At 42.4% G+C, this 14,267-nt stretch overlaps 1 protein-coding gene across 3 annotated transcripts in view; it reads left to right on the top strand.

Moving 5' to 3' along the window:
* Positions 1-2,094: 2,094 nt before the first annotated feature.
* LOC124120114 (TRAF3-interacting protein 1-like) overlaps positions 2,095-14,267 on the top strand; it is a 30,418-nt gene continuing 18,245 nt past the window's right edge. The window contains exons 1-3 of one of the 3 annotated variants that reach the window (XM_046482860.2): positions 2,095-2,239; positions 12,120-12,179; positions 12,715-12,916. Coding sequence is in view for 1 of the 3 variants with exons in the window: in XM_046482856.2 (XP_046338812.2) it covers positions 12,170-12,179 (10 nt within the window). In the remaining 2 variants the exon portion in view is untranslated. Of the gene's footprint in view, positions 2,240-12,119; positions 12,180-12,714; positions 13,171-14,267 lie in introns of all 3 variants that reach the window. The other 2 variants (XM_048386394.1, XM_046482856.2) reach the window with 2 other exon arrangements.

Below are 14,267 nucleotides of genomic sequence, written 5' to 3'. Positions count from 1 at the left end.
TCTCCTCGAGATCGGTTAAGAACTTATAATACATCTACACATTCCCACATACACGTCAAAAACATTAAAGATAAATTAGAAACAAATAAACAACAAGAATGATAAGGGCGCCGTATACGGTTTTCGTGTTTCTCATCGCTAGACTATCCAGTGATTGACACCATGGGCATCACTCTACACAAATGGGATACGATGACATGCATCACCCAAGTCAGCGAGCCTGACCACCCGATCCCGTTAGTCGCCTCTTACGACACACATGGGTTGCTGAATACCAAGCCTAACCCAGATCTTCACGAGGCGACAAACGATGAGAAGCTAAAATACTACCAGCTGACATCAACACCACACCAGCCTGTTGTAAGGTTTGAAAGACGTAGAAATAGAAATAAATACTGATATTCAACTCGCCTATTCTAAGTCATGGTTATCCGACATGTCTCACTGTACTAACATACGAAAGCCTTATGGTGCCACTTTGGTAGCATACGTATTTCTTTAAATTACGAGTTTTTTGTCGTTACAATAATGATTTTCTCGTTTTTTCAAGTTAATTTTAAAACCTATAACTTTCGACAAAATAATTGAAATAACGAGAAAATAATCGAAGTAACGAGAAAAAAACTCGAAGCAACGAGAAAATAATCTTAATAACCAGAACATAATCGCAGCAACGAGAATTTCTTTTATTTCCTGTGTACATGTGGTGTGAGGCCCGTATCGCCCACTGGTCAAGGGTTTGAGTCCATGTTCAGTACTGTTACGTGTCGATTCCCAAATTTAAACAATATGTTAACCCAGAAATCTGTACGTAAAAGAACTTAGTGTGAAACCTAAGTTTTTGTTTGTTGTTTAACGCCGCAATCAGCAATCTTTCAGCTATATGGCGGCTGTCTGTAAATAATCGAGTCTGGATCAGACAATTCAGTGATTGATATAATGAGCATCGATCCACGCAATTGGAGCCTGACCTCTCGATCCCGTTAGTCGTCTCTTACGACAAGCACAGTCGCCTTTTACGGCAAGCATGGGTTGCTGAAGACCTATTATACCCTGGGTCTTCACGGGTCTGAAACCTAGGTGAAACAAACAACCAACAAATGGTATACAATCAACAAATGTATTACCAAAAATCACTAGATTTACAAATCAATACAAATTACTGCACAGAAATTACAATGGCAGTACACAATAGAGTGGTAGTACAATATTCAATGGCAATGCATAATATGATGGCAGTGGTCACTATCAAATACCAAAATGCAGTAGTGATAGCAAAAGTCAGTGATAACAGTAAATTCACCCAGCGGCGACAGTGGTGAAGCTTCCGAGAAAGGCCTAGGTGATGAGTGATCCACACACGAAAGCTGGTCTACGGGATACGGGAGGCACGCTCTTGTCCCATTATATACAATCTGACTAGCTACTAGGAATTTCCACAACATGGAATATTCCACATGTTTCTATTACACTTTATCGCAATCCGCGGTATTCCGGAAGTTTACACATGACACAATCTAGATATAACTTCCTCAAAACTGCTTACATTAAACAGTACTACATTCCTGACAACTAATCACTGTCCAAATACAATGCAATGAGCTTCTACTGAATCTCAACAGAAACAAGGTAATACAGTTACAATCATTGTTTAACATTAAAATACACTGCCATATAACAGTACCGATTATGATCCTCGGTTTGCCTACATCCTACATACCGATTATGATCCTCGGTTTTGCCTAAACCATATCCATTATCACAGGTTTCAACGATGTGGTAAACGTTTAAAACCTGCATCGGTTAGGACGTTCCTACCATATAAAACTGACACATCGTGTCGTGACTGAAATACTGTTAAAAGAAGCGTTAAAAGAACGAACTATACACACACACGTATAATGTGATACATTTTTTACTTAATTCTCTTGTTTCCGCTTCACCATGAGCAACAGACGATGAGACAATACCGGAAGTTTAAACTCCATGGCAACACGGATGTAAACAAAGGATGGGAGAAAGGAATCAATGAACCTATGCATCAACCATGACACAAAGCAGTATTGATTCACTCATACAAACTGAAAAATACGCTGTAGAACACGATTCGCTCATCAATGAAAGTAAATCGATTTGTGTACACCAACTGCCGTAACTGAAAACAAAGTGGTCTGTGGTTTTATGAAGAAGAAAAAACAAACAAACACCATACATCACAGATGACAGGGTTTCCGACAAGGTGAGTACAGTTTCACGTTAGGTGTTCTTCTCATCCTAAGGGAGTATAACTGTAAATTATGAATCGGGCTCTTAGGATATGCTCAAGGATTCTGTAGGAACACTGGTTACATCGGCGTTATACATGTAATGGGAGACATTGATGATTGCGGTCATCTTGTCCAGCCTTCTCATTCAAATCAGATCATTGTCTCTGACACAATACCTTTCTGCGCAAAGTCAGCTATCACATCGCAGTTATATATATGATTTCAAGCGCGACAGATCTGAAGGGTTGAATGTTGTGATCCAACCTTAACATACATAGCCAGATGTTCGTACACACACACGCGCGCACGCACACACACACACGCACACCACACACAGAGGCACACACACCACACAGAGGCACACACACAACACAACAGACACATCCACAACACACACACACACACACACACACACACACACACACACACACACACACACACACACACACACACACACACACACACACACACACAAAAAAAAAAACCACACACACACACAAACGCGCGCGCACGGAGGCACGCACGCACGCGCGCGGGCAGTAAATGAACCCACTGGCGGACAAAAACGGCTAGGTGCCTTTGCTTGCGTGTGTGGCATTAGCCCTTGGGTGTGCGTTGGTGCCGGACGCGAAATGATCCAGTTTCAAAATTTAATCTTTCAGCTGACAGGCCATTCACAAGCGTTGTTACTCAGCTTGAGCATATTTGTTTGTTTGTGTGTTCGCCGCAGAATTTCAACTATATGACAGCGGTCTGTAAATAATCGAATCTAGAACAGGCAAATCCGGGAATGGCGTCAGGAGCCTCGATCCACGCAATTGCGATACCATGACAGGCAAATCAACCAGGTTACCGAGCATGACCACCCGATACATGTCGTCGCACCTTTTGACAAGCACGGGTTGCTCGGGGTCTATTTTCTTACCGGGAATCCCAATGGCTCGCTTGACCCTCCACCGATGGTTGACAATGATATCCTTTGGTATATGTCTTACATTTTTTTGGTAATCAATACTTGACCAATTTAAATACCAGAAGGGCCGCTGGTACTATATAAAAACAATATTTTCTTTTCAATTGTTTTTAATATTATGATTACTTTTACAAAATTCCTGATCGATGTGAAAACATTTAAAACAATGCTTCGGATAAGGATGAATTTGTTCAAGATCCTCAATATTAAGTCTTAATGTTTGGATCATCTATTGATAACAAGAGGTGGTGGTTGTAGGTGTTGGGTGAGGGTGCAACACTATGGCATAAAGAGCGTTGCAGAGTTGCGTCCCTTGGCCGTGTCGCGATCCGCAGATCGTGAGTTCGAAATAGGAATCGCTCCAATATATACCCGTGGTTCTGGGTTTCACAAAGTTGGTCCACAAAACTACGGGCTTTCCTCACACATCAATCTGTAAAACCTAAGTCATTCTCATCGACACAGAGTGAGTGAGTTGGGTTTAAAGTCGCTTTGAAAGGTGTTCCAGTTATATCACGGCGTGTCAGCTTGATGTTGGAGGAAAGCCCGAAGTAATGCAGGTGTCAGAGACGTTTACCACTTTCGTGAAACCCACGAGCACGGGTAGGAAGTTGACAAACATAATCGGATCGGACAGGGATTCGAACCCAAGATCATAGCTTTCTGGAGTGCCTAAGGAACACACCTGTACAGATTGGACCAGCCTGCCTCTCATTGAAACAGAGCAGTGGGTGTGAACGTTGACCGGACACAGCCCCCAGGTGGAGATACACCACTCGTCATTGTTTCTTTTCAATCACTTCAGATCGATTAAGAGTTCGCTAGTTCCTTTACTCACTTCCGGAGTGATCATTAATCAGAGAAAACATCAAACATATTCCTCCTTTATCAATATGGATACGTTGGTTGAATCAATGTGTTATCGATGGGTTAGATGCAAAGAATCAACGCCGTTACCACTCATTAACATGTCTCCTGTCACAACGTTAACACTGAACACCTATCCATATATCCACCTACCTGTTACGTTTTTAGAAGTCACCAGCCTGGTGTCGTAGTTATTACGTTTTGTTAGTCCATGAATGCGTTCATTGTTAATATTGAGTGATTGCATTTGGCTAAACGCTGCTTTGAACCAGTGCATGAATTCTCACGAGACAATGCGTTGAAACCCATGGTGAAAGTTGTAGACGTTTAACAGCTTGGTGAAACCCTCGAGCACGTGGTGCAGACAAACCTAGAAACATAAACAGGCCGAATCTCGGAATCGAACTAACAATCATAGGATTCTGTCGCGCCAAGGGAGGTAACTGTACACATGACGCCTTAGACGCCTGGGCCACCCGTTTCCCCTAGTCCGCATAAGTAAGTTTGGCCTTACGCCGCTCTTAATAACGTTCCAGCAACCTCACGACGGTGATTATCAGAAATGAGCTTCACACTTTGTACATCTTCCCGAGGCAAGGGAATTAACTGACTTTAAAAGTCCCTTTCAACCCTTGCCGCACTGGGCTGGAATTTCGTAGTCATGTTTTGTATGGACTATGGAGTCTATTCAAAGTCCAATCGGAAATCGCGTAACGTCACCCGGTTCGAAAACTGCCGTGGAGATTTCGGTCGATTGGAGGATTTGCAAAACATGTGTACCGTCAACTAGTTCGGCAAGGGACTGGCCTTTTATAGTCATTTAACTCCCTTGCCCCAGGAAGATGATCAAACCCGGGCCTTCAGTGTAACGAGCGAACGTGTTACCACCCGTCTTGTTTTAGCCCCTTACGGGGGCACCAGACAGGGTAACAACAAGTACCATCTTTTAACGTCTTTTTGTATGACGCCGCCGGGGATCGAACCCCGGCCCTTCCGCCTCCACCAAGCTGACACGCGTGGTGATATAATATAGCATCTTACTGAGGCAAGGGAGTTAACTGATTATAAAAGTATCGTTTCCACCCTTGCCGAACTAGGCTAAAATTATGGAGTAATATTTCGGCTGGACAAACTAGTCGATGCATTGTCCAATCAATATCGAAATCGACATCCGGTTCGTAAACTGCCGTACCGATTTCGGTCGATTGCAGGATTTATAAAGCATGTGTTCGGACAACTTATCTTTAACAGATATTCTCCAAATCTGTTTATGTTTTTAATCAAGGTGGTCACGGGATTTGATGCACATCGCGAAGTAAGGCCCGTTTTATTACAATATAGGTCTTGATTATCGATAAGATCATCTTCACTGGGCGACACCATTTTATTTGAGTAAGTGAGTGGGGTTTTTACGCCGCTTTTAGCTATATTCCAGCAATATCACGACGGGGAACACCAGAAATGAACTTCACACATTGTACCCATGTCGGGAATCGAACCTGGGTCTTCGGCGTGACGAGCGAACGCTTTAACCACTAGGCTACCCGACCTCTATCTATTTTATTTGAAGCAAAGGCAAGTGATGTGAGTGGTGGATTGGGACATAGAAGGGACAAAACTCGTATTCGCCCAGAAATTCCAGCCTTGTTCGGCAAGGGTGGAAACTGGACTTTTACAGTCAGTTAACTCCCTTGCCTCGGGAAGATGTGTTTAAAGTCGCGTTAATTTAACCAAACTCACTCTCTGTTCTGAATCTATATAGCATTACTTATTACTTACTCACTATTGTTATATTCATTGATTATGTCAGTAATCCAGATGTAATGTTTGTTCAACATGCTTTTTTAAGAAAATAAACAAAACGAATATTTATGTATAGGTTTTGACTTCAAGCTGTTTACAAATTCAAAAACAAAGCTTAGCCAACAAGTGTGGATTCCGGGTTAGAATATAAGACTCCAGCAACCCATGAGGGGCAACGGGTGGCCAGACTCGCTGACTTGGTTGATGCATGACATCGTATCCCATTGCGTTGTTCGATGCTAAAAAATTGGGTTGCCTGTCCCAGACTCGATTATTACCGCCGTCATATAGCTGAATTGAATATTGCTGAATGCGTTGCTAATAGCAAACAAACCAAACAAACAAACAACATCCAGCCTGTTAACATTTTTTTTATTTCGATAATATATTTTTGAACGCCTGAGCACTCACGACGACTTGCACAATAAGCCTTTTTGTTGGCTTTTTTCAGTGTAAATCGATATTGGTATGAATATAATCACGTTGTGCAGCATAGGAACTTGCGATCCTTAGCAACACTGTATATACACATATACTTAGAAAAAGGGTAGTCAAATAAATATTGCCTTAGAACAACATATCAGCTAGTAATCGATTTTTGTTTCTGTAGTTTAATATGAGTATGTCTCTTTGTAAACAAAAACAACGTTGACCGCAATCAAGCAAATCGCCGAGTCTTGAACACTCGATCCAATTTATTGGCTACTGTGTTCTTCGCCCTGTGAGTGAGTGAGTTTGGTTTTACGCCGCTTTTAGCAATATTCCACCAATATCACGGCGGGGGACACCAGAAATGGGCTTCACACATTGTACCCATGTCGGGAATCAAACCCGGGTCTACAGCGTGACGAGAGAACGCTTTAACCACTAGGCTACCCGACCGCCCTTCGCCCTGTGAAGATTCTGGGTTACAGTTGACCCCAATCACTCTCTGCCTGTCGTATGAGGCGATTTGATGGAGCGTGGGATTCAGGCTTTGTCTCGATAATTTACAGGCATAAAGGTTGAATATTGCTCAAGATTTTATCCAAAAAATACATTGTCCTCGAATTCTTGAAAAAAATAATTTCATTAGACTGTTGAAAAAAAAAGGAAATGGCCTGCCACAAAAATTACAAAAGTTGCAAGGTGTTTTTCATAAACCCCCCCCCCCCCCCCCCCCCCCAACCCTCCCCCCAAAAACAACAACAAAACAAACAACAACAACAACAACAACAAAAACATAACAAAACACAAAAAAACAAAAAACAACCAAGTAAAAAGCAAACAAACACATTCAGGCTCATAGTTTTAAATTAAGAAAATATACCTAAAATATCTACTCTCGATGCAAAATCCCAGACCCCTCCCCCTTCCCCCAGAATATTAAATGGTCGGTCGATTATACAAGCTATATATGCACGGGGATCTGCCGTTAAACGGATAGCAGTGAAATAATTCCTTACCTCAATACCAAATTGGTGCCCGAGCTATAAGGTAGAGATCGGAATAAGCCGATTGGACCCGATTGGGGCAAGAATGATTTTCTCGTTAAGACACAAGTGGTTAGCAACACAATACAAGACTATGGCCTGGTATATTGTACATGAACGTACGCTCCAGAGAGTATGTCAAGTGTTTCTGAAATCATTAAACTTTCTATTTGATCTGGCTCAGCAAGTATAATACGAGAACACCCACCAGGGCATGGCTTCCTTCGGCTGTGTTAGCCCCATCAAACATGCTATACGACCCTGTCAATAGACTGGCAATACTGTGTCAGTGTTTCCATTATGTATTGCGATGAGGCTTACTCGTCGGCGTCACTATCAGTGTATCCCATTACACCTGGACATGCTTGGCTGTTTGTGTGAAGCTTGTACATACATTATGTATGTTATGGTGGCTGAGATAAGCCATTGGTTCATCATCCTACCTTTCTATGCGGTCTTCTGATAGGGCGATGGCGCTATTCGATAGAGCGATATTGCTGTGCGATAGGTTGGTATCGCCATACGATAGAGCGTTAGTATGATGCGATAGTGCGACGTAATAGGGAGATAATGCAGTGAGACACGAGTGCGATAGTACGATGGGATAGAGCGATAGTACGATGTGATAGAACGATAGTACGGTGTGATAGAGCGATACTGCAATGTGATAGAACGATAGTACGGTGTGATAAAGCGATAGTGCCATGTGATAGAGCGATACTGCGATGTGATAGGACGATAGTACGGTGTGATAAAGTGATAGTACGATGTGATAGAGCGATACTGCGATGTGATAGGACGATAGTACGGTGTGATAAAGCGATAGTGCCATGTGATAGGGCGATAGTACGATGCGATAGTGCTTTGTGATAGGGTGATAGTACGATGTGATAGTGCTATGTGATAGCGCGATAGTACGGTGTTCTAAAGCGATAGTACGGTGTGATAAAGCGATAGTGCCATGTGATAGGGCGATAGTACGATGCGATAGTGCTTTGTGATAGGGTGATAGTACGATGCGATAGTGCTTTGTGATAGGGCGATAGTACGATGCGATAGTGCTTTGTGATAGGGCGATAGTACGATGCGATAGTGCTTTGTGATAGGGTGATAGTACGATGTGATAGTGCTATGTGATAGCGCGATAGTACGGTGTGCTAAAGCGATAGTACGATGTGATAGAGCGATAGTACATTGAGATAGAGCGATTGTGCGATCTGGTGGAGCGATAGTATGGTGCGAAAGTAGGATTCGACATAAGGAAATAGCGATAGCGATAGCGGCGGTGCGATGAGCTAGTGCGATGCGACAGAGCGATAGTTCGATAGAACGATATTGTGACTCGTCAGAGCGATAGCGCGAAGCCACAATCTCGTTGTACGGTAGGCGATAAAATAAAGGCTCTTCTCGACTATCGTATGGTTTTCAGTTCCAGTCGGTGCATTTCTATATTGTGCCATTGTGTCACATTATTCAAGCCCAGTCTCGCAGAATGACGCAATTTCCCTAATGGGACGTTGCTAGTTGATGATATAAAAGCATCAACGTTTCCTTTTTTGTTGTTCAAGAATATAAGTGGGTTAATTAAGTTTAAACATGTACATGAACGTACATGTTTTTTCTCAGTTTTTCTCAATGCTCGATCAATATTGTGTCACTTGGCATTGTGACATTATGTCATTGTGACATCAATTAAGGTATATATAATTAATTACACTGATGGATCGTTGCAGCTTGAGGCTACTTTAAACGAATAGGAAACATATTTATGAAATGTTAATAAATGCATTATTAAGCAATATGTTTTAAAGCATTTTCCTCGGTACTTGGTCCATAGTGTGTAATTGCCTGTGATTTCAATCTCTTTGGAATGAAGTTAATCTCACAAAGTTAACAAAATACAAGAAAGTTGCGCTTAAAATCTAATTGTTGACCTTTAAAGTGCCTGACGAGCGAACGCTTAAACCAGTAGGCTACCCCACCGGCCTTTGCAGTTATCAGTGTTTTTGTATTCAGAATTTGTACAGACAACATTTCTTTTATACCCCTGCACCCCTCTCAGTCCCAATCCTTTCTTTTATACCCCTGCACCCCTCTCAGTCCCAATCATTTCTTTTATACCCCTGCACCCCTCTCAGTCCCAATCATTTCTTTTATACCCCTGCACCGCTCTCAGTCCCAATCATTTCTTTTATACCCCTGCACCACTCTCAGCCCCAATCATTTCTTTTATACCCCTGCACCACTCTCAGTCCCAATCATTTCTTTTATACCCCTGCACCGCTCTCAGACCCAATCATTTCTTTTATACCCCTCCACCCCTCTCAGTCCCAATCCTTTCTTTTATACCCCTACACCCCTCTCAGTCCCAATCATTTCTTTTATACCCCTGCACCCCTCTCAGTCCCAATCATTTCTTTTATACCCCTGCACCCCTCTCAGTCCCAATCATTTCTTTTATACCCCTGCACAACTCTCAGCCCCAATCATTTCTTTTATACCCCTGCACCCCTCTCAGTCCCAATCATTACTTTTATACCCCTGCACCCCTCTCAGTCCCAATCATTTCTTTTATACCCCTGCACCCCTCTCAGCCCCAATCATTTCTTTTATACCCCTCCGTCCCTCTCAGCCCCAATCATTTCTTTTATACCCCTGCACCGCTCTCAGTCCCAATCATTTCTTTTATACCCCTCCACCCCTCTCAGTCCAAATCATTTCTTTTATACCCCTGCACCCCTCTCAGTCCCAATCATTTCTTTTATACCCCTGCACCCCTCTCAGCCCCAATCATTTCTTTTATACCCCTCCGTCCCTCTCAGCCCCAATCATTTCTTTTATACCCCTGCACCCCTCTCAGTCCCAATCATTTCTTTTATACCCCTCCACCCCTCTCAGTCCCAATCATTTCTTTTATACCCCTCCACCCCTCTCAGCCCCAATCATTTCTTTTATACCCCTCCGTCCCTCTCAGCCCCAATCATTTCTTTTATACCCCTGCACCCCTCTCAGTCCCAATCATTTCTTTTATACCCCTCCACCCCTCTCAGTCCAAATCATTTCTTTTATACCCCTCCACCCCTCTCAGCCCCAATCATTTCTTTTATACCCCTCCGTCCCTCTCAGCCCCAATCATTTCTTTTATACCCCTGCACCCCTCTCAGTCCCAATCATTTCTTTTATACCCCTCCACCCCTCTCAGTCCAATTCATTTCTCTTATACCCCTCCACCCCTCTCAGTCCCAATCATTTCTTTTATACCCCTGCACCCCTCTCAGTCCCAATCATTTCTTTTATACCCCTGCAGCCCTCTCAGTCCAGATAATTTCTTTTATACCCCTCCGTCCCTCTCAGTCCCAATCATTTCTTTTATACCGCTGAAACCCCTCTCAGTCCCAATCATTTCTTTTATATCCCTCCACCCCTCTCAGTCCCAATCATTTGGACGTTTGTTATTATAACACGCCGCCATGATTTAAAATTACGGGCGAAAGAAAGTATACCCTTGAACTTCCGACCTCTATGTTCCTTGAGGGGGCACGGGTGGCCCAGTCGTCTAAGGCGCCGCGATTCGCTGTGCAGAGTTGCGTCCCTTGGGCACACCAGAAACCTATGATTGTGGGTTCGAATCCCGGTTCGCCCCGACTATGTTTCTAGGATTGTCAGCACCATACCCGTGCTCGTGGGTTTACCGAAGTGGTAAACGTCTTAGACCTGCATCACTTCGGGCTTTTTCTCCCACATTAAGCTGACACGCCGCGATATAACAGGAAGACTGTTAAAAGCGCCGTTAAACCCAACTCACTCACTCACTCACTCACTCACTCTATGTTCCTTGAGACGTCATGTGCACGTCACTCACTCATTGATATGATGAACGTAACATCGCCTATGATACTCGTATCAAATACGTCACTTAAGAATTGACTTTCACTTTGTGTGAGTTCATTGGAAGATGAACCTTCATAGAATGAGAGCCAAACTGTATGAACGTCGGAGCTGGCGACTGTTAAGAACTACCTCAGTAGGTCAGACACAATGACAGCGCGTCGTAATACATTTACATCAAGTACAAGACGTTAAAATGGCCGACACGATAAACGTGACGGGAGAGATTTCGGAAGTTGTTAATGTGGCGATTAGATGTTTTAGTCATCATTGATCAATTGGCCGATCATTGAAAGGTGATTAAAGATGTGCATATCTTCATTGTGTTCACTAGGATGGGTCGTAGCGAGGATATTCCCTAACCCTAACCCTAACATGAACGGTCGTGGAGTCAAATTCTCTGACGTTTCCCAATGTATACTAACACGCTGAGTTCAAGATTAAAGGGTCTAAATGGTCAGAAAGAACGCTTCTGTATGTATTCGTGCTAGGGAATTCCATGGGGTTTCCCCAGGAACGTGGAAGTAGTCCGTCAGTGTTAACGTCATTTCAAGAACACGATCTCTTGAAAAACGCATGAACGTCAAATTGTGGCGTTCATACACTTATGAACGTCAATTTCGCGGTCAGGTAACCGGCCTCTCGTCCAACGGAAAAGCCGTATATCAGGTAAGCGTCAAATTAAAAAAACAATATAATCGATAAACCATTTCTTGTTTGTTTCTTTTTACCCACCATCAAACATGAATGTATACTTTCTTTTGCCCGGCAGTATAGATGAAGTATTGGTTACTAGGGCGTAGAAAACAACAAACAAAAATCTTATAAACATCTTGTGACGTTTTCCAGGTGATCAAGGACGTCCCAGGGGGCCAAGGTGTTGCAGAATCACGTCAAACATGAACGAGTGTACGTATTTAGTATCATATTGATTCTTTGTTATTAAGTCATAGGGATCGTCTGTACAAACAAACAGTCGACTTGTCTCGATACATCTTTCTTTATCACAGACAACGACGGCGTCCAATAAGCGTTTCTGATAAACATCATATGACCTGTAAATGATTTTTGTTTTCGTAATGAAGCAAAATTGATTAATTTATTAATATTTTATTAATATTTATATTTATAATAGATTGATAATTGATTTGCCCTACCGACATAGACCTGGTGTGATCACTGATTTTCAGTGAACCGTCCATCGAATTTTCACGTTATTTTGCTTTTTACGCCCATTCGAATCTGTTTCGGCGGATAATCGAGACTGGTTATTGTCTGGCTTTGATGTTTTATATTTACGTAACATGTTTTTATATATATGAAAGAATGGGTTTGCTTGGCTGTTATATGGCCCAAGTCAATCGAGGAGTTTGTCTGTCGCTATGGATTCTATAATCACCTTCCATTGAACACAGAAATATTCATGACATTTTAATTGCTTCAGATTCAGAATCAATGCTGACGACAGTACGGAAACATTACCATGGCCTGTGACAAAAATGCAAACATCGTTTATCATTGATTCTGATTAATAGACACAAAATCAATACCTTTGTTTGCGTGAAATGGCCTGTTGGACAGACAAAGGCAGTTCCTTCTTGTACATGCGGCCACGGTTCCACATATAACGTTGGCCACAAGGACAGGTATAATGTGATGGGGTATTCATTGGTAGGCTGTTTTTTCTCACGGTTTTGTTTTCTTGGAGTTTTCTCAATACGGAGTTTATCAAAGGTGCGTCGATCGATTTCGGTTTGTGTGTATCAGTGATTCAGAGGCTGCGGATACTGATTCCACAGAACGGTTTGGGATAGATGGTAACAAGTGTTGGTTGCTCTGGATTTGTCTTTTGAAGATCCTTGGAGTGTATGGAGTACTTGAATGTTCGTAGCCAAATAAGGTAACTATTTGGTTTTGACACTCGTTTATCCAGTTTGTCGCATATCCATCGACATTCAAGGTATATTGTCACCATGTCTGAATTAACGAGTGCCATGGTTGTTCGATCTTATGGTCCTGCAATTAACTGACGTATTAACGAGAATATGCCTTAGAGAGAGTGTGAGTGGGTGAGTTTTATTTTACACCTCCTTGAATACCATTTCAGCTCTATCATGGCGTCTCAGCTTAATGTGGCGGAGATCAGATGTTTCCTAATTATTATTATTTGGACGGAAAAACGATGGTTTGTAACGACCAAATAACATCGTTTTTCCATATGACCATATACGGAAAAAACCGACGTTTTCGTGTTTGCAGTGTAAAGTTGTGGAAACCATGAGCTAACTAATGGTCATAATCCAGTTTGTTTGTTTGTTTGTTGCTTAACGTGGCACTTTTATTCCAGTCTGTAAATTATCATGTCTGGACCAGGCAATCGAGTGACTGACATCATGAGCATCGATCTACGCAATTGTGAAACGATGACACGCATCAAAGAAGTCAGCGACCCTGACCACCCTATCCCGTTAGTCGCCTCTTACGGCAAGCATAGGTTGCTGAAGACCAATTTTCAAACTGATCTTCACGGGAGTCGTAATCAAGACGAATATGGGATTCGAACCTGTCATTATTAAGGCACCTAATTCTCAGTTGTTGCCTTGTGACACACTATGTCATAACACGAAATAGATCATGACTGGGTCATTCTACAGGTAGACTGCTTATTGATCTTCTTAGCAAGCTACTCAGAGATATTGGATATAAATGTTTGCTCTGTGAGGCGACCTTATTGTACAAGTAGATTGGGTGTTGGAACACCGATGGCTTGAAGCCAGGAACCCATCTATTTACAATAGCGCCATCAATTTGTCTCGATTAGCGAGGAGTGGATAAATACTTACATTGAAAACAATCCTAATAGTGCATGAACATGTGTTGTTTTGTACCCAGATGGTATGTAGGATTGTATGCAATCAATAATACCTAATCATTCCTTCAATCGAACCGTTAATGACCAGGTGCTGTTTAAGCCTTAGAGGGACATTCCTCCACGTG

Source organism: Haliotis rufescens, unplaced genomic scaffold (assembly GCF_023055435.1).
Source record: "Haliotis rufescens isolate VD_foot unplaced genomic scaffold, xgHalRufe1.0.p SCAF_6, whole genome shotgun sequence".
NCBI lineage: Eukaryota > Metazoa > Mollusca > Gastropoda > Lepetellida > Haliotidae > Haliotis > Haliotis rufescens.
Note: the sequence above shows the minus strand (reverse complement) of the source record. Positions and strands in the feature narration are given on the sequence as shown.